General features: G+C 34.3%; 2 protein-coding genes across 14 annotated transcripts in view; one reads left to right on the forward strand and one right to left on the reverse strand.

Moving 5' to 3' along the window:
* Positions 1-19,944, reverse strand: part of Rg (A kinase anchor protein rugose) — a 333,149-nt gene that overhangs the window by 173,364 nt on the left and 139,841 nt on the right. For 7 of the 13 annotated variants that reach the window (XM_083096516.1, XM_083096507.1, XM_083096506.1 and 4 more), the window contains exon 1: positions 16,133-19,341. The exons of 5 other annotated variants lie outside the window; for them this stretch is intronic. In XM_083096516.1, coding sequence (XP_082952642.1) covers positions 16,133-16,336 — 204 coding nt within the window. In that variant the 5' untranslated portion in view covers positions 16,337-19,341. Of the gene's footprint in view, positions 1-16,132; positions 19,342-19,944 lie in introns of those variants that run through there. One more of the 13 variants, XM_083096513.1, reaches the window with a different exon arrangement.
* The window catches only part of Septin2 (septin 2), a 175,148-nt gene that overhangs the window by 12,028 nt on the left and 143,176 nt on the right, over positions 1-19,944 (forward strand). The gene's annotated exons all lie outside the window — the stretch shown is intronic.

The following is a 19,944-nucleotide window of genomic DNA, read 5'->3' on the forward strand; positions in this document are numbered from 1 at the left end:
ATTTTTAACGATTTCCGATGTCACAACTTACGTCTGACGTAATATTGATATTGACGTATATTGATTTATATTTTATCAGCAGAAGGAGTTTCTATCTTCGAATGATTGATTTCGAAAGTTGTCATATAGAATTATATAGCAAAAAGATATTAACAATTATTATTTAATTATGTGTCATTAATCTTGATGAAATAATAAAGAACTTTTTGAAAAATACACGCGACTAGGATAATTTCAACAACGTTTTCAAGTAACAAAATTGGCTTTGCGATACCTCATAATGTACAATTTCGCAGAAACTTTTCCAATAGCATTATTCCGTGTGCGAAACATAAGTTCCAATTGCTACGAAATCGAAGATCGAGCAATTAAAGAGGCCTTACAGTCAACCGTATGCTCTCGGTGTAGCTACGATATCTTGTGCGAATCACCTGGATCTTAATCTAGCAGTGTTACTGGCAGGAAATTGCGGCTGACAATTGATTTCGTAGACCGTATCTTAAGTCTCCAGTCCATTTGTCTTCAGGCGATTCTAAACGACTGTGCCAAGTAATAGTAATGCCTTAATATAATTATGTACAAGCGCTAGACATACTCGAAGCACATCCACTTGAAATTAAAAACACCCGATAAAATGTCTCTTTTGTCCGATGAATTTACCTTAATTCCCATCACGTTTACCCGTGTTGTATAATGTTACTGTTAATGTGGCTGTTGTCAAACGAATGCATCTCTCAATAATTGAACGAGGTCTAGTTAACTCGCCGTAAAGCGATCGTTGCAAACGGCGAGATTGGAATTCAAATTGTAACGAGACGCTGAATCACAGGCTTGTTCATACTGAAAATTACAATTTGCTTGTAGTTCCATGCGCAATATAACCGCCACAGAAATCTACACATACGATATTTGTAAATACACTTTTATAAAATTTGTAAATACACTTTTATAAAATATAAATGAGTTTCGTTCATGCGCACACAAAAAGCTAACCGATAATAAAATTCTATCAGGTCGCATAGAATTGCCTGCAAATCTATAAATCTCACTTTATGCATTTGCATTCGCGATACTTTTGAAGAGAAAAACAAAATTATTCTACATTTTTACTTCAAATACGCCATCACGAGGAAGCCTATTTGTCTTTCAATTGTGATAATTGCAAGAATAAGTGATCTCAATGCATTAATTGTAAGAAGGGACTATTCGGATTATGCAAATTTATGAATCACTGTATAATAGAAATGCAAATGATAGCATTCTGACATATTTTTCTTAATGAAGTGTGAAACCATTCGTTACTTGACTTGCCAACCCTTCAAATCGATTTTAATCTATGTAATTCCGATATCTGCGTAGCCAGAATTTAATTGCAATTGCATTGTACACGATGGTCGAACAATTAGACACCCTTTATCAAGGGGTTCGAGCCAGTCTGTAGGTATGTGTCTAGTACGATTTCGGTCGTTATATCTAACGGAGTTGCGCGCTAGCAGATTCGCTATCGGGAATTGAGGTTGACAATTGATTCCACGGTATATGCGCTCTAATCCGATCCGATGTACTATGACCAACAAAAACGCGGGATTCGTCTTCATTTATATAAGTACGATTCCACACAGATCGATTTTTTTCAGGCTTGTACTCGTCTAGTTAATCAGCGATTGATTGATTTGACAACGAGAGAGAAAAAAAAAATTCTTTTTATTAACGCATGGGCTGATAAAAAAATCATGGGTAATCGCAATTACGCTGGAATGGTCAAAAAGATGCGGTATAATTCAATCTCGTCTCTTTGTTAAATCGCTGATTTGTTTTTAACGCATACAATTCGATAGGAGGTTTCATCTCCATTTCACAGCGTTGACAAGGACGCTTTCGCGAAACTGTTTTAGCGCGATGAAAGCGATATCTTTAATTAAATGGTTTCTGTCGTATGATGACTACTGTGAATTTTTATCCGGCATCGATAGCTTTAAACGCGTATATGTGCAAAAAAACAGATATACAAACTTGGCCAGTGCGCATACAAAATGGGGATATGAGTATTTGTGAATTTCCAAACAGATGATGAGATCAAAGGTTACTGTGTCTCTGCAATATTCCGAGTTACACCGCAAATTCTCAACTCGCGATTAATCGTCCCCAGATTCGCGCGAGTGCTTGCTTGCAAGCAAGTGATATTTATCGAAAAGTTTTTCGCGCACAGTCAAAGAGAAATATTTGCAAAACCATGAATCTACAAAGAGCCAATATTCTGCAAGTTTATTATCCATCGATTTAGAGAAATACGTTTTGCATAGTACAATGCCAAATTGCTTGATTTCCCAGCATATATTTCAGCGGTCTTTGTCTTCTGCAAAACCACGACTCGAAATGTTCGGATGTCTCACGCGATTGTGCGCACCAATCATACCTACAAAGCTAATTATTTATCACTTCTTCGAACATGTAGGAGGTCTTGCTGGCATAATGCCATGTCTGAATGCGACATGAACCACTTAGTATTTGCGTATAACATCGATTATATCGAGATAGGATTTGGGGCACAAATGTATGGCGCAAATATTAATATTAGAAAAAGTTTAGGATTAGTGAATTATCATCAACATTAATATATAGTTGACAAGAACTGCTTGACTTCACATATCAGAAAATACATAATTTATAAAATATTATAATTTGCAAAAAATGAAAGCTCTTTTAATATAATTACAAAAATAAATTGGAAGAAAGACAAATAAGAGATAGATAGAACGCATATTTTATTCAATTAATAAATTGAATCAATCGCAAACAAACGTTTCGGTTAATTTTTCAGACTATCTTTAGCATAAATTTAAACAGTATCAATGATGAAATCGCATATAAATATGTTATAAAATAAATTAAATGAAGTCCATCATCGGAAATATAAAGCTGTCAAATATAGACTAGTAAAATAATATTTCTCACATCATTTAATCGCAAATAAAAATTCAACATTATATTTAATCCTTGAAATGCGTTCTTCTCTTTTGATAAGCCAGAAGGTTTGGATGTATTGTAATATATAAAATTTGAGTATATGTATAGGTATCATCAAAGAATGAAAGTTCTAAAATTAAGTTCGTAAATTAAATATCGGAGTAAACGCATAACAACGCATATCAAAGCATAACATATTTATATGCAATTTCATTGATATTGTTTAAATTTGCGCTGAAAATAACCTGAAAAATAGACCGAAATGTTATTATTTGTGATTGATTAAATTTGTTAGTTGAATAAAATATCCGCTCTACTTGTCGCGTTGGTGCTCATTTGCCTTTATTCTATTTTATTTTTGTAATTATAAAATATAATATATGTATATACATCTCTGTCGCGAATACAATTTTTATTAAATTATGAGTATTTTTGTTAAACTTATAAAAAATAATTTTGTGCATGCGCTATGGCTATGAACGATCGATTGCTTTTACTTGCAATATGAGAAATATGATAAAAATTTAATTTAAATTAAATTTTACAAAAAATCACCTTTATAGAAAATATATATCGTCGTATTATTTTTATGAAATTTAAAAGAAAGCAGACAGACAAAAGTTTAATATACTGCACGCTAAATATGCAATGATATTTATCTTTAGTTTTGAATACAGAACAATGCAATTGATATATAAAACGGGAACTATTATTATTATTAAATTATGTAGATTTACAGCTTATTATTATTTATCATTGTATATTACACATTATTATTATTATTATATTCATAAGTAAATTTAATTTACCTATAATTTATTAAATTGTATTAGATATTATATTATATATATACATATTATATTCGATTTGTTATATTATTATAAAATTTGATGTCCGAAATTATCATCAATTTATATCGAAAATATATTCAATAACATGTCATTAATGCAAAATGCGTGTGCATTAGCATGATACAAATTTCATACCAATCAACATAAGAATTACCTTTGACATTTCATCCTACGCGCTAAAACATTGGTCTCTCAAACAGAAAGCATGACACGCATTATCGGATTATCGATATGTCGCAAACTCATAAAATTCTTACGTGGTATAATAGATACGCTTATGGAATGCGTGGTTCTCTTGTACGATCCAGAAACTTATTATATTAAAACTCAACAAAGATAAACATTTACAACAGTTTTATAAAATAAAAATATATAAAATAATAAAAATATGTTCAAAATATTAAATATTACACATATAAAGCATGTTAATATTATATATAAAGCATGTTCCAGAATATTATATTAAGGATAAAAAACATTATACTCATAAGCAAAAGCTATACATTTTTCGAGAATTGTCTAAGCTTTTGCTTTTAACGACGCATAATAAACCTTAATGTTTCTCTCATTTTTAAACTCTAAAGAGCATCAAATGGGCGGTTCCATGTATTCCGAGGGGAATCATAAATCTAGCGTCGAGTGCTTGTGGTCTTGTGGTCCAGATTGAAAGCGTAAATCTCCGACATTTTCATGCGCTTATAGCGGTGCAGCGTGCACGCAGAACAATTATCACTGATTTAACAAGTGCCATTAAATGTATACTAATATGTATATGTGTAAATTATCGAAAAAAGAGCCACTATTATATTTGTATAATATTAGAAAACTTATTTAAGTATTAAATATTTAAATATTAAAGTTATATTATTAAATATATTTAAATATTAAAGTTCATCAAGTTTATTTGATTATTTAAGTTTATTTAATAAATACAGTAAGTATTTAAGTTATAAAATATATTTCACTCGAGCAATTTTTTGATATCTCGCGATATTTGCGTGCATCGTTCGTGTCTGTCAAAACAACGAAAAGCATTAGATTTGCATTACATTTTTCCTTCACGAAAAGAGGAAAGATCGACAATTTTACTCTGAAGAATGCATAATCTGATGAACCAAGCTCAATAGCTTAACCAAAACGGCTGCTCAGATTTTGAAGATTCGATGGAAACGTAATCGCGTCGAATCGACGGAGTGGAACGCCGGTGATTAAGCCAGTCGGGAGAGTTGCCAGCGAGAGAGCGATATTTTATATGATTTATATTTACGGCCATATTGAACGTTTAGATACGAATACGGATATTAGGGAACGTGCAGAAAGATTTTCGCGCTTGATTCGAGACTCGAGAGGATGCATGTTGTTATCGTCTCGTAGATCCGTCTTCTTTCTACGTGCAAATATAGCAAACGTAACGTACGAAGAATAATATCTGGTGACTAAAAAATTCGCATTTACTGATAGCGTTAAAAGGATCCAAACATTGTCCTTTCAAAACTATAAATTCCATGAACGAATTTCATTTCCTGAAGCTGTTGGCGTTGCATGTATAACCGAAAACAATCAACCGTTATATATATATATATATATATATATATATATATATGTATATATATATATATATATAACGGTTAATTATATATATATATATATATATATATATATATATATATATATATATCAATTGGTGTGTTCTCAGCGCAAAATAATATTGAAAAAATAGAAATAGAAATAAATTAACTATTGAATTAATATTTGATATAAATTAACTATTTAATTAATATTATACTATAAATTAATTATTGAAGAGATAGAAATAGAAATAAATTAACATACTTGAATTTATATCGTAATAGACTATATCTATTACGTTTTCACATATCTTAAATTGTTTAGCGGAATATGCTCAATTATAAATTATTGTATATACAATCTCTTTGATTTTCATTCTAAATCAATTATATCACATTTTTCTTATTAATATTCTTGAATAATCATTTATAGAAAGATTAGAATATCAACAAAAATCTTATCTATTTAAAAATTAGAAAGATGGAAACCATTTAGTGCGACAGTTGATCTGAACGAGGCGCGGGGTTACCCTTGAACGCGGAGAACTATTCACTTTTCCATTCATGCACTTTAATCAACGCCAGACAGGTTTGTCCAATGGCATCTCGAGTATAGGGCCACAGCGGGAAAGTTAAGAGGGACATTAAGCGTGCCCCATTAATAGTAACAGCATAGCTATTCATACTGCCACTCCCAACAGCATTCCTTACCGCAGCATGTCGATGCATCTTACCAACCCTCTCCCTCTTTTCCCCCTCCTTCTAGATCATCACAATCACACCCTTTCTATTGACTCCTATCCTCATCACGTACATAGTTCGCGTTATCTCAAGACGATGAAGGTTGTAAGCTCTATCAATGTCGTACGCCTGAGATTGCTTAATCTTCTCCATCAGCATCTTCATTGGCATGATTTAGGTCGTATTGTTCCAACGCGACTAGGTAACCGAGAGATGAATTTCTGAACGATGCTATGCACCAATTATCGTAAATGACATGCATAATATATCTATGAATTGAAATATTTTTAAGATAAAATCTTCGTATTGATAAAATTCAAACTTGTTTAATTTATCATTATTGTCGGCAAATGAAAATAATTAATAGTATCAAAATAATAATTTTGTTTTGTATTTTTGATACGCTGCATGTTCCAATTCCTATTTTATTTTATGGAAAACACAAGTGTTCTCGTGAAATAATTCTCGTTATATATAGATAGATGAAAATGGCTGCGCGTCAGTGACGCATAGAATATTGTCGAAAATTGATAGCAGACAACACTGGGATCAACGTAAACGTGTGTAGAGTGATATCAGGTTTTGCGTCACGTACACACGCTCACCACCGTGCATATTTTACAAATAATAACAGCATGCGGTTATCATCCACCTGCATACACTGTAATATATGCAAAGTGCGATTATACGTTGATATTGGTAATACTACTAAAATTTAAATGTGCCTTTTCGCGTCATGATAATGCGAAATATCGAGCCGCACCTGGCATATGTGCAACTTGACATAAAAGCGCTGTCAATTTTGCGCGCGTATTCTTTTAACAATCGCAAAATATAAAGTAGATATAGCAGCGCGATATAATGATTGCGCATGATCCCTCGATACGAAGTTACGATACAAAAGGTCTTTAAATATTTATGTCAGAAAGATTGTAAAAAATAATCTGCAAAGTAGATATCAGACATAAGTATTCGCAATACACGAGCACTTTTGCACGATATTAAAGTCATATAAACATTAGTAATATTACGAATTAAATCTTTCACACATTTTGATCGATAACGATCGAACGAGATTAAATTTGAAACAACAGATTCACGATCCCATTAACGCATCGCAAATATTGACGTAGCTCCCACGCTTTATATTAACGATGTATTGTTAAATATATTAACAGATATTTTTTTATCGGGCTGACACGAAACAATGATTAATTTTCCTAAATATTAATAATACGAAACATCAGCGAATATTTATGCCCACGTGGCTCACAGTGGCAAGTAATCCGCGGTACATATCTCGTAATTAAGTTCGATCGTGTATACAAATCCCTGTAGGCAGAATGGTGTATACCAGTGCATTTTCCGCAATGCGTTATAACGCGACAATACAATACAATGGCTTCGTTGATAATGCAAATTTTTTTTGAAACTCTGACTTCTCTTTATCGATAATTAAATAGCTCTCGCAATAATCGCGGCTGCAGTATGTAATGTGAGAATACGCGACAAAAAATAATGCCGCATAATTTCACTCTCTCGACATCTGACATCATACCATCCTAACTAAGAATTTAAATCTCGCGTCATTCGTAAAACAGCACATGATAAATAAATATTCAACTCTATAATTAAAAAACTAACATAATTAAAATTAATCCTTTTATATATATTGTATATATATACAAACCTGCTCAATTGAAAAATCGCCATTGTGAGAGACTACTCTATAAAATTATTATAAAATTCCTTACAATGCACGGGCATACTTTTTTTCTAATATATTTTTCGAAAATAAATTTTTTTTTTACATATCGGTATTTCAGTTGATAATTCGGAGGTTAATAACGCGACGGTTTTTGCGGTTTATTTGACTCCATATTTCGTAAGCGCGGCATAGAGGTAGAAAGCTCAACTCCGAACAGATGGTGCGTATATGTAAAATACCGGATGTAGAAGCGTTCACGTATATATTTCGGTAAAAGTAACAATCTACCGCTTAGAAAGAAGAAAAATCCTGATACATTTTATTAAAACAGACGAAATGAAAATAATACTAAAAAATTTAATAATTTTTAATATCAATTTATGACAAAGTTTAAAAGCCAAAAAAAAAGTAACTTTTTTAATTAACTGAATTTATAGATATAATTTGATATATTTTCAATCATACGCACACAATGATATTACTGTACACGTTTCATAAAAATTAATTATAAAACTAAAAAAATAATATATCAATTTTTCTATATTTATACACACACATTATGATATGTAATATAGATATTATTGAAAGAGAAAAAATTTAATGCTGTAAATTAATTGGCTTGCAGTTTGTTAAAGGATAGCTATACTCAGTTTTATATTGGATAATATTAAATCTCATTTTAATTGAGAAAAAAATTCTTCTGTATGTGATATATATCACATACAGAAAAAATTTTTTTCTCACAATTAAAATGAGATTTTATATATGTATATATATATATATATATATATATATATATATATATATATATATATATTGAATTGTTGTTAACTTAATTACGGGAAACATACCGAACTATGGCTCATCGTACAATTTAATCGTATTTAGCTCGCAATTACTTGCGAGTGAATATTAATTTAGGTTTTGGGGAGGATCTTAAAGACGATGATCCGCTACGAAGCCAAGTCTTCACGGTAACAGATGGCGGACATTGATAACGTGCCATAGAATTCGAGCCGACTTTGAATACTTAAGTGCTCGTGTACTCGCATCGGAATGGAAACGTTTATTGACAGGGAATCGGTATTTGCACAACCCGCCAAATGAAACCCCGACCGCGAACTCTCGGATTTGTTCAGCAAAAACAACAGCTCTAGTGTGTCTATACAGAGTGTCGACGATATATCACATGATACCCGTTTCCAGCATATATATACATCTGTCCCCATATTCTGACATTTCGCGAATTCGCTTTGGCAAAAACGCGAGAATATTAACTGACATCGATATATACAGTAACAGAGACATGATTATTAATTATTCGATTTGTGTAAATACCATAGCGTCTGTGAGCTGTTCTATGCTATTAATTCTACTTGCAGGATAGAATTTATCTTGCTAGATTTATACTAAGTCAAGGACAGAATGAAATATGAATGGATATGAGATATTATTGTGTTGCAACTTCGTGAAATGATAGAAAAGTTTTGATGTTACGTTCCAGTCAGCACAGATCCCCCCAGTTGTAAGAAATAATGAGAACTCGTGATTTAATATATATATATATATATATATATATATATATATATATATATATATATATATGTCTTACAGTAAAGTAAATAAATAACTATTAATTTTAATTATATTTTATTATAAATTATGAAACACAAATCGAATATGATCATTTGCAAGAAAGAAATGTTAACTTTTCACTGCTTCACATTTTCCCTTTTGGAAACATGCGGAATATCATAGGAGTCATCTTTGTAGACTAGCTATAAATTCCAGATCCATGACTACTTGAAAGTTGGCATAAAGTACGATGCCCGATATCGGGATGACGATAAAACTTACCCTCGTATCCGGTATGTTCGTTTAGATCGTTGACGATAAAGCGGATCGCGCATCTTGTATGAAAATCGTAGATATTGCTAGTAAGTGAAAGAAAATTTTGTCGTACAAGCACCTAATATTACAAAGACGTCGCGTTTCTTTCTATTCATTCTACGATTACATTTTCATCGAAATGTAAATTATCTCTCTTTTAATCTTGAAAATTTTTGAGGATTTATGTTCGCGAGACTCTAAATTATTTTCTCGTATAAAAAAAAATACTAAATATAAATATAAATTTACACCCAAAAATCAGTATCTTGAAAATAAATTTAATTATAATTAAATTGATCTATTATATCTATTATTTTATTTTAAATTGTAATATTTATTTTTATTTTTTATATATTATAATATCCTTACATTTTTTGTATATTTTTTCCTAAATTATTTATTGTATAGATAATATCTATATAGGCCTAATATCTACAGGGTGACCCATTTTAACTTAGGCAGCCAAATAACTCGAAAAATAAGCAAGATAGAGAAAAATGTTTTAGACAAAAGTTGTATGGTTTCGAGGGGGCCATAAGATGGTATCATTGGTTTGACCTTGAAGAGTCATTTGAAGGTCACGTGAAGGTCACTTCAATTTTTTTAAATGGAACACCCTATATATTTTTGCACACTCTTGTAGCTTATGTCGAGAGCTTTCCAAAACACTATAATTAAGTACCTTTTCGTTAAGTATTTTTTGAGTTATGAGGCTTGAAATAATTTCTTAATTTTACATAAACCGTAAAATATCTTGTAAAATATTTATTTTTCGATTATCTTACCTTAATACTTTTACGTACAAAATAATGAGAGGAATCAATTGGTGTAAAGAAAACACATAGTTGTTTTTAAGAAAAAATATGTAATTTGCAATTAACAATTCCATATTTTTTCTTAAAAACAACTATGTGTTTTCTTTACACCAATTGATTCCTCTCATTATTTTGTACATAAAAGTATTAAGGTAAGATAATCGAAAAATGAATATTTTACAAGATATTTTACGGTTTATGTAAAATTAAGAAATTATTTCAAGCATCATAACTCAAAAAGTACTTAACGGAAAGGTACTTAATTATAGTGTTTTGGAAAGCTCTCGAGATGAGCTACAAGAATGTACAAAAATATATAGGATGTTCCATTTAAAAAAATTGAAGTGACCTTCACGTGACCTTCAAATGACTCTTCAAGGTCAAACCAATGATACCATCTTATGGCCCCCTCGAAACCATACAACTTTTGTCTAAAACATTTTTCTCTATCTTGCTTATTTTTCGAGTTATTTGGCTGCCTAAGTTAAAATGGGTCACCCTGTATATAGTACCTTTCAGATATAAAATATAGATAATATCTATATTTTATATCTGAAAGGTGATATATTCCATTTCCTCATATACAATACTATTTTATACTTAACTCGTATATAATACTAATTAATTTATGCCCAAAAAACAATCTTGAAAATAGGTTTAATTGTAATTAAATTGATCTATTATATCTATTATCTTATTAAATTGTAGTGATATTTACTTTTGTTCTTCACATAATTTTTTTATATATATTTTCTAAATTATTTATTGCATAGATAACGTCCAGGTATGTTTTATATCTCAAAAGTGATATATTCCACACTCCAATCTGATATTCTTCGCACAATCAATCTCACCATTGTTACACGTTATTAAATTTTTGTTGTATAAACACACACACAGTTCTTCGTAATATGCGAGTTTTTCTCATTCAACGAAATAACATTTTATGTGCATGTGTATACACGCGGGTTGTTTGAATTCCTAAATAAACGCCAAACAGTACGAGATATATCCATCGAATATTCGGGTGAGAGGAGAGTTTTCGGAGTGTAATTCGATTTCCTGGAAAAGCGAGATTCCACGTCGACGAGGATATCATTCACGCTTGGTAATAGACCAATGGATTATTTCGTGAGCAAACACAGGCCCCATATATAACTTTCGAAGCTAGATGCTCTTTGAACTTATTTTTATTTTCGGAATTTTAATTGCAAAAATTATTATTAGTAATACCTAACACGCAAAAGATGGTAACGTAGATGTTCTTGATGTGAGTAAAACATTATGAGTGATAAGCAAAGTTGATGCAAGCGAATAATTAGAGTGAATTATGTGAGAAAATTATTTATTTCTGAAAGAATAAATATATAATACACACGACATATCGTTATTTATTTCAAAAGTTTCTCAGAACTACATGATATTCTATTTATCAATCTATCATAATATCTCAAAACATTTTTATATATCTAAAGCACAGAAATCACATAATATATTATCATCGTTAAAGTTTCCGTGATTTTAATCATTTATGAAAGATGAAATACTTTGATAATATCGATGTATTGATTGTTTCCGGAGAGCATGATAAATTTTAGTTAGGGAATGCGAATAGTACACCATCATGACCTAATAGAAATAGTTTTCGGGAAAGTGAAATCCTCTCATAACCCAAGGGGAAGTCAGAAAATCTGGAGCCCGTGTATTCCCGGCCCTCGGATATTCTATAGCTCTGCTAGACCGATATATTCCTCCCGGAAGGGCGAAAACTTATGTCGCATAAACTTCCCTCCAAGACTTATCGTCGCCAAGACGATATGTCGCGATGTGGTGAGGATTCACTGCAATCACAAACGATTTCGCATGTATGTAAACTTGTGCAAAATCTAGATCTAGGAAGTTCGATTAAATTTAAAATATACTCCTAATAAATATACAAATTATAATGCTCTCACATAATGTATTGTAAAAACAGAACTAATGACATGATAAATAATATTAGAAAAAAGTAAATAATAATAGAAAAAATAATATAATAACAGAAAAAAGTAAATAATAGATACTAATGCAAATCATATTGAATAGGACTTATTAATTTGTATTACAAATATAATTTGACTCGTTAACATTAAAATAATATAAAATTAAGCTGAATTTTAATCCAATATTAATATTTGCAAGTACTTTCAGTGTAACATATATATTACAATTAAAATAGAATATGATAATGATTAAAGATTCATTACGCATTGTTGACCGTTCGATAAAATCATTACGAGAGATTGATATAATCGAATATATATAGAGTTAACAGTGTGCAATAATATAATTAATAAATATAAATAATAAAAATAAAACAAAATTATCATTTATCATAATTAATGGTTATACTGCTTTAATTTATATAATTGTATTCAGCTATTGAATTAGATCGTCCTTATAGCAAAATTTTCCAGAATCACCGAAACGATTCTTTACGATATCAAAGATCTCTTTGCTTTAACAATATCTTGTCTTTACATTCAAGTCCTTCTCGTTGACCGGATAGAATCACAAAAAACACCCTTGTTATGGCACAATGCCATCGATATCATCGCACAAGAACACAATCGGAAAATGTGTATGTAGGTACTTATTTCTTCTCCACGTTTCTCCACGGGTGAGTCGGATAAAAATTCATAGGCATCTTCATAGAGATGTTATCACAAATCCTCATCTCGCCCTTCATCTCAGACGTACGACGAAAACGACATTTGCTTTGACGTAGAGCGATGCTACAGCGGCCACGTCATCGACGATGTCGATAACAAAAGCGATGAGAGATTATATAAGACGCATATCAAAGACTTCCACAATGGACGGCATGGGTACCGAGGAAAAAAGTTATCACCGTAAACCTTGTGACGATAAACGCGATGGACGAGAAGAGCGTTCGTTCTCGAGGTGTTGTAAATTTTTACGCCATCCGCGTGCATCGATCAGCAGCCGCGTGTAACAGCCGGATGGATTCGCAAAAAATCTTTGATTAATGATCCATATGCATCAGAAAATATTATTCAATCTTAATCTATTTGCAAAATTATCGATTTTAATGCGCGGGAAAATCTTTTGCGTCGCGCAAATGTTCGCAAATTTAAATTACATTTTAAACACTCCATAAATGCTACATACACATGTATGTGTGTATATTTACACATATATACCTCCATGTGTAAATAAAAATATTCTGATGATTGGCGCGAGTTTGATTGGATCGGTTTGACATTATTAATGTTATTTAATTCCTGCGATTGATCAAAGGCACTTAGAACGCACAAGCTTTAACGAGACGGACGGACGCACTAGTAAATTAAATTAGGTTGAGATTGATGAGACGATACTAAACAGAACGACGTTCCGTAGACTCGACTATGCGCCAATTCAGCGGAGAGTTTGGTCAAAGGGAAGCTCAATTCCTTTCGCAATTCCGAGTTTAAATTTCTCTCGAGACGCTACTCTCAAGCTTTTTGCTCCAGGTATCGGCGTGCAAGTCGAAAACAACATCGAGGCTTTATTGCTTCAAGAAAGTGCATGCTCGTCTTTCAATACTTGCTTTTGAAAATCTTACGCAGTAGAAAGGCAATGTTGAGATCGATTCGATGAAAACCGCCTCCCACTCTAACATCGACTGCAAAATTTATAACGTTAACGATTAGCGCGATATGGACCTTAATATTAATAGCTTGACCGAAACTTTCTATAAACCCATACAGCACAAAACATTGCAGCTACATCGTGACAATATTCTGTTTTATATGGGAAGCGTCTATCAACAATTCAGTTATAAAAAGGAAACATGTATTTCACGAGGCACTTTTCATGAATATTTGAAGTTTAATCGATCAATCTCCCTCTTTGAACGCGTAAAGCATAGATTATCTTCACGCTGATAACTTCGAACTATTTTAATAAATATGTACTATAATTTATTTATTAATTTCTCACAGTATTCTAGTAATCTATCTTCTAATTTATACTTTTTAAGATAAATATTTGCATATTTTACAATATCAGAATTTTTAATATTTGCTTAACATTTTCGCTTATTATCTGTTATATTTTCTTCTCATTATATACAGCACAACAAGCTCTTTGAAGTAAGTAAAGAAACTAAAAATATAGATGTATATTGTTGAATAATAGTAGAGACGCGTATATATAGCGAGTCAATTTATTTTAGAAAAAAATAAACATGCGATAATTGCGATCATCATGATATTTTTCTTCTATCTAATAAACAATCGCTAGTATGCAAACATAGAAATTTTCGCTCGAATTGACTTTTCCTTGATAGAAGTTGAATTGCAAATTATGTTTTTATTTGTGTACCGAGAACTGTTTCTAGTATACCGACAGTTTTCAGTTTACGACTGGAACGGTACTCCAAGATAATTTTGCTCCACGCCAAATTCTCGTTATCGATTTCGCTTCAGTGTGTTCTTTGCTGTTCATCTACTTCTCTGAAGAGAAGGTTATGTAAGGCACCTCGTTATTTTAAAAGGTATCAATTATATAAAAGCTCCGACTTGTTTGTCTTTTCAAAGACATGTCTTCTTTTCGCGCAAAGAATATTTCCTTGTACATTACTGCAGCATACTTAAAATTTATGAAACAACTTCTCGATGATTATAATATAATGCTTAAACATAAAAATTTTCAAAATAAAATCACAAATTAACTTAAAATTATAAATTAAATTACAAAATAAATTATAAATTATGATAATGAACTAAACGCTTAAACCGTAGAAAATCGTAATTTATTAAATTACTTTAGTATTTTCTTAATATAATTATTTATTTCCTCGTCTCAGTGATAAAGTAAATCGCAATATAAAACTCCCGCAATTCTCTTACACTTTTATGTACTTGTAAACGCACTTGCGTAAATGCAAAGGAAATCGCAAAATGGAATGGACTACGAAGTGTGCTTTAATTTATTACGCTGAAAGTAATCTTCTAAGTGTAGCGAGTAAAAGAACACAAATAAATCGTAATTGCTAGTTAACAATAGTGACACGTAATAAAGATATCTAAGTCCTCCTCCCTCTCTCTCTCTTTCTCTCTCTCTCTCTCTCTCTCTCTCTCTCTCTCTCTCTCTCTCTCTCTCTTGGTGCGCGACAAATGGTATGTAATTAGACAATCCTCGTTTCTTAAACGCGTTCAACGAGATAACATACGAGAATTAATTGCCGGAATAACTTATTGCCTTAGAATCAGTGTAAGTAGCGTTGTTTCGCTACGAACCATTTTAAATGAGTAATCGTTCATTCCTCGTTAATCTCTGATTAAAATCTAATTAGAATATCGTTCGCACACATACATAATTGGAATAATTCTAAATTCCACGAGCATATATCTATTGACCCGTAATTTATCGTTTCTTTAATATGAGAATAATTTATTGCATCGGATAATACGTTCAATTCTTCTAACACACAAATCACAAAAGTAAAGGCATCAAAAGAAAGAAAATCTTTTATAGTATCTTATCGCTTAATATAAAAAATTGCCAGACATGACGAGCATAGTGAAACAGAAACGGATCCCTTACCGAGAAAGCTTTGAGGAAGACCAGGCATTGTATGATGCCTTCCATCGTATCCCCGGTTAAACAAAAGGTGCCGTTGAGGTGTCGTCCTTTACGGCCTATCACGGAGCAGAGATTGGCCTGTACAAAGGCGTTTTGTGATCGTGTGGCCGCCGTGAGAGCCGGATGGTGAGAACGGGAACTCATGAGACGTTCCAGCGAGTCCATGTCTTCTAATTTTTGATATTTTCTCGTTTCGATCTCTCTCGAAATATCGGCCGAAAAGGGGTCACGTCGTAGCGTCGGAACATCGAACTCTGAGGTTGAGATTGAACATTAGTCATGGTCTTTTCCCCTTCCTCGTCGTATCGATGAACAAGTCTCGCCTCTCGTCGTCGCGCTAAATCCTCCGGCATGAGAGCTACCACTTGAGTTGATCAGAAAACACTCGCAATCATCGAAAAAGGTTTTGATATATTCACCAAGAGTAACATTATAGACATCAGAGAGAATATATCGCAGGAATTTAATTTATTCGACGTTTTTTATTCGACATAATTGGATCTTTTTCGCTGAACTTTGTAGATAAAAGTAGCGCTGTTTCAATTCTAGAAAGACATTTCATTAATAGCGGGTCACTTCGAATATATTCAACTTATTAATTAACAACAACTGTTCCTTAAAGGTCAGGTCAGTTGAACCTTTCTAAACAACTGCAAAATGTAGTGACGCTCCATAATTTAATTTTATTTAACACACTTGTAGTTATATCTGCCCTTTTCGCTTCCAATCTCGACGAAATGTTTTGTTATAACATAGCCGTTGCATCAACCGCGACTGTAAGTCGCGATTATAAGTTCATTACAATCTATAGAAACTTTCCGACCGCACGTCAAGATTGAATTACGGGCAGTGAATATATACAATCACTGTTAAACGATGTTATCGCTTCTCTTCTCCTTACTTCGAACGTTAGACATGCGGGCACAATACCGTGTTATATTTTGGGAAACAATATATCGCTATTCACACGACAACACCGATTTAGCAAACACGCTCAAAAGAAACTTCGCTCTCTGTTTATGCGTTGCAATTTCGTGCGGTTGTACTGACATTCAGCGTTAAACGTTCGTCATAAAGTTTGCATTTCGCAAGCACATACTGAAAAGTTCGTTGAGTAAATTTGCTTTTCTCTCGCTCCGTATGACTGTCAACCACAATGTCTCAATCAATATCACTTACCGATTTTCAAAAGCGTAACGACGGCCTACTTTTTACTTTTCATGTTGCGCAACGTATATCGTGTTCGTTGTAGCGACCAATTCCACCCGAATAAATCCGTTGCTGAGAATGCTATCGATATTTTTATGTATTCGCAAACAAATCAAGCGGTTGCGCATTGTCATCGCTTGCACATCCGCACATATCGCGAATAATGAATAATACACCAACCACTTTCGACTCTAACACATCTCGTTAATGAAGGAAATCGCCCGATGAATCCTATCACTGTATCTTTATCGATTCAGCTTAGTGCTCGTCTTCTATGCCTCATTCGCGACATTTATGAATGAAATGACACGTTTATCAGCACAAATTGCAAATTGTTGCTTTCGATTGTCGTATCTATGAATTCATCACTCTAAGAACCGGTCGATCTGCTGGTCTATATTTCAGTTGACGTTACAGCTGACAAATCATTATCGATCGCGTTGCCGCCCTGAACCTCCGTAAACATCATGAATCTCCGAGACGAGCGTCTGTTATCACTGTGCAGAACTGTAAATCCATCTTGTGTAGCCATCCATTTGCTCGGGCTGAGCTCGGCAGAATTCTATATCCGTTTGAGGTTCAAGCAAAGATCCTTTTCGTTCGCCGTAGCTCGCACAAAGCGGTTCGTTTCCCGAGCTAACACAGATGTTAAACAAATAGATGAAACTATTCGAATTGTAGAATCATACGCGCGATCTATTGCGGGCAACAGGCGCGAGGCCCTTGAATCTTGCGAGAAATCGAGTATATTTTCTGCGGGGGCGATGCCTTGACAGTCGTCTCCGCCGGGTGATGCGTTTCTATCGCCTGCTGCGGCCCGGTATAGCGTCTTATTAAATCGCACATCTCATAGCAGAGGAAACAGATGCCGATAATCAAGAACGTATCCATCTCCCTATTCAATTACCGTAAGTTTGTCAAAGATGTCGTGAGAAATAATATTTCAAGGAATAAAAATCTCAAACTCAACTTGCTCAAAATCTCTCTCAATGTCGTTTCTACTCTATTTCTTTCTTCATTTAAAACGTCCTACGTTGTCAATGATCACGGAGCCGTTAAATGCACTTTATATCGTGTCTAGACGTAACAGCGAACGCTGTCGCCGTCAGCTTAACGTTGCAACGTTTGCACTTCCGTCCGCGGATATTTCGCTTCGTCGTCGAAGTTTAGTAGGAAGGCAGAGAGAGAGAGAGAGAGAGAGCAAATGGAGAACGCAATCTGAAGCAAATCCTCGATATTACAGAGGTTTAGCCGTTCGGAATAATGTCAATCACACGCTTTCATCTGCATGAGAAGTGTCGCTCGAGACGCCGGACGTTAACGCGTTATCGCTGCCGATGACAGCCACGTCGTTGATCAAGGACTCGGAAATCGTGCCAATGATCCTACAACTACTATCGCTACGTCTATCAGCGGACATCTCACTGGTGGTCCCACCGTTGTCCCAGCATCCTGCGTTAGCGGGACGTCCCACAAGCTATTCCTTTCGCAAGAGGTGAACGTTGATCTCGCACACGAGGTCGCTGAAGCGCGCGCTTCAGATACGATGGCAGCTCGTTGCCGCAAACGGAAACGATCGAGAGGGAGCCACGTAGTTGTGTTGCAAGGTGGTCACAGAAACAAAACATGGGCCATGTGAGCAACCGTCCGCCGGATATTACGACGTACAACCGTTACTTTAACCGCATTGATACGCCACTAAGAGACGCGTACTCAGTTGCAGGAAACGATCGCACGAGAATCACACGACACGCTTTTCGCGCCTTTCACGTTCGTCCTTCGATGAATAAACGATGAACAAGATGCGAGATCCGATCGATGAGATCTCATTCCCCACTGGATCCTTCGCGAGCACGTCTCGATCCGATCGAGATAGATCGCGATGAACGCATGCAATGTAAACGCAACTCGCTGGGAACGAGAGCAGCGCAGTTATATCAGCGGGCTCGCAACGGGCCAGCGTATGACTAGCAGATACTCTCAGCGTGAGGGTGCGCCTTTACAAGAGAGAGGGTGGGCGGGTGGAAACGAGGGATGCTGGGCGACGGCGCGGCTCGCGGCGCCACCCTTGGCCCCTGCCGCGCGCGGCGTTCTCGCAAAATCCACCGGCTACCCCCTCCCTTCTCCTTTCGCCCCCGTGTCCTCACGCGCGAACACTCGCCCCCTCGTCACCTCTTAGCCGCCCTGGTCCGCGGGGCGCTATTCGCCGTTTCACCCCGGCTATACTGCCGACCGACGTCGGTCTTATTCTTCGTCATCCCTCTTCTTGTGCTTCCTACGCTCCCTCTTTCCCTTCAACTCCGAACTCTTTTGCCCTCCCATGCTTTATCGCGTTCTTTTATCGCATTCTTTATTCCTCGTGTCATTCGCGTGTAAGTCGCGAGCGCTTCGCGTTTCTTCATCGCGTATCTTCCGTCTTGCACCGTTGATCCGGCAACAAGCCAGCGGCGATTTTTACGCCAGATCGGATATATTCAAGAAGGTGAATGCGCTTGTGCCGTCCGACTGACGATCGCGTTAATGCATCATCCGTATTTCTTAAGAAATGTTTGTAAAAGGATGGT

This window comes from Camponotus vicinus, unplaced genomic scaffold (genome assembly GCF_025532165.1).
Source record: "Camponotus vicinus isolate PSW18456_S1 unplaced genomic scaffold, iyCamVici1.0 SCAF_4, whole genome shotgun sequence".
Lineage (NCBI taxonomy): Eukaryota > Metazoa > Arthropoda > Insecta > Hymenoptera > Formicidae > Camponotus > Camponotus vicinus.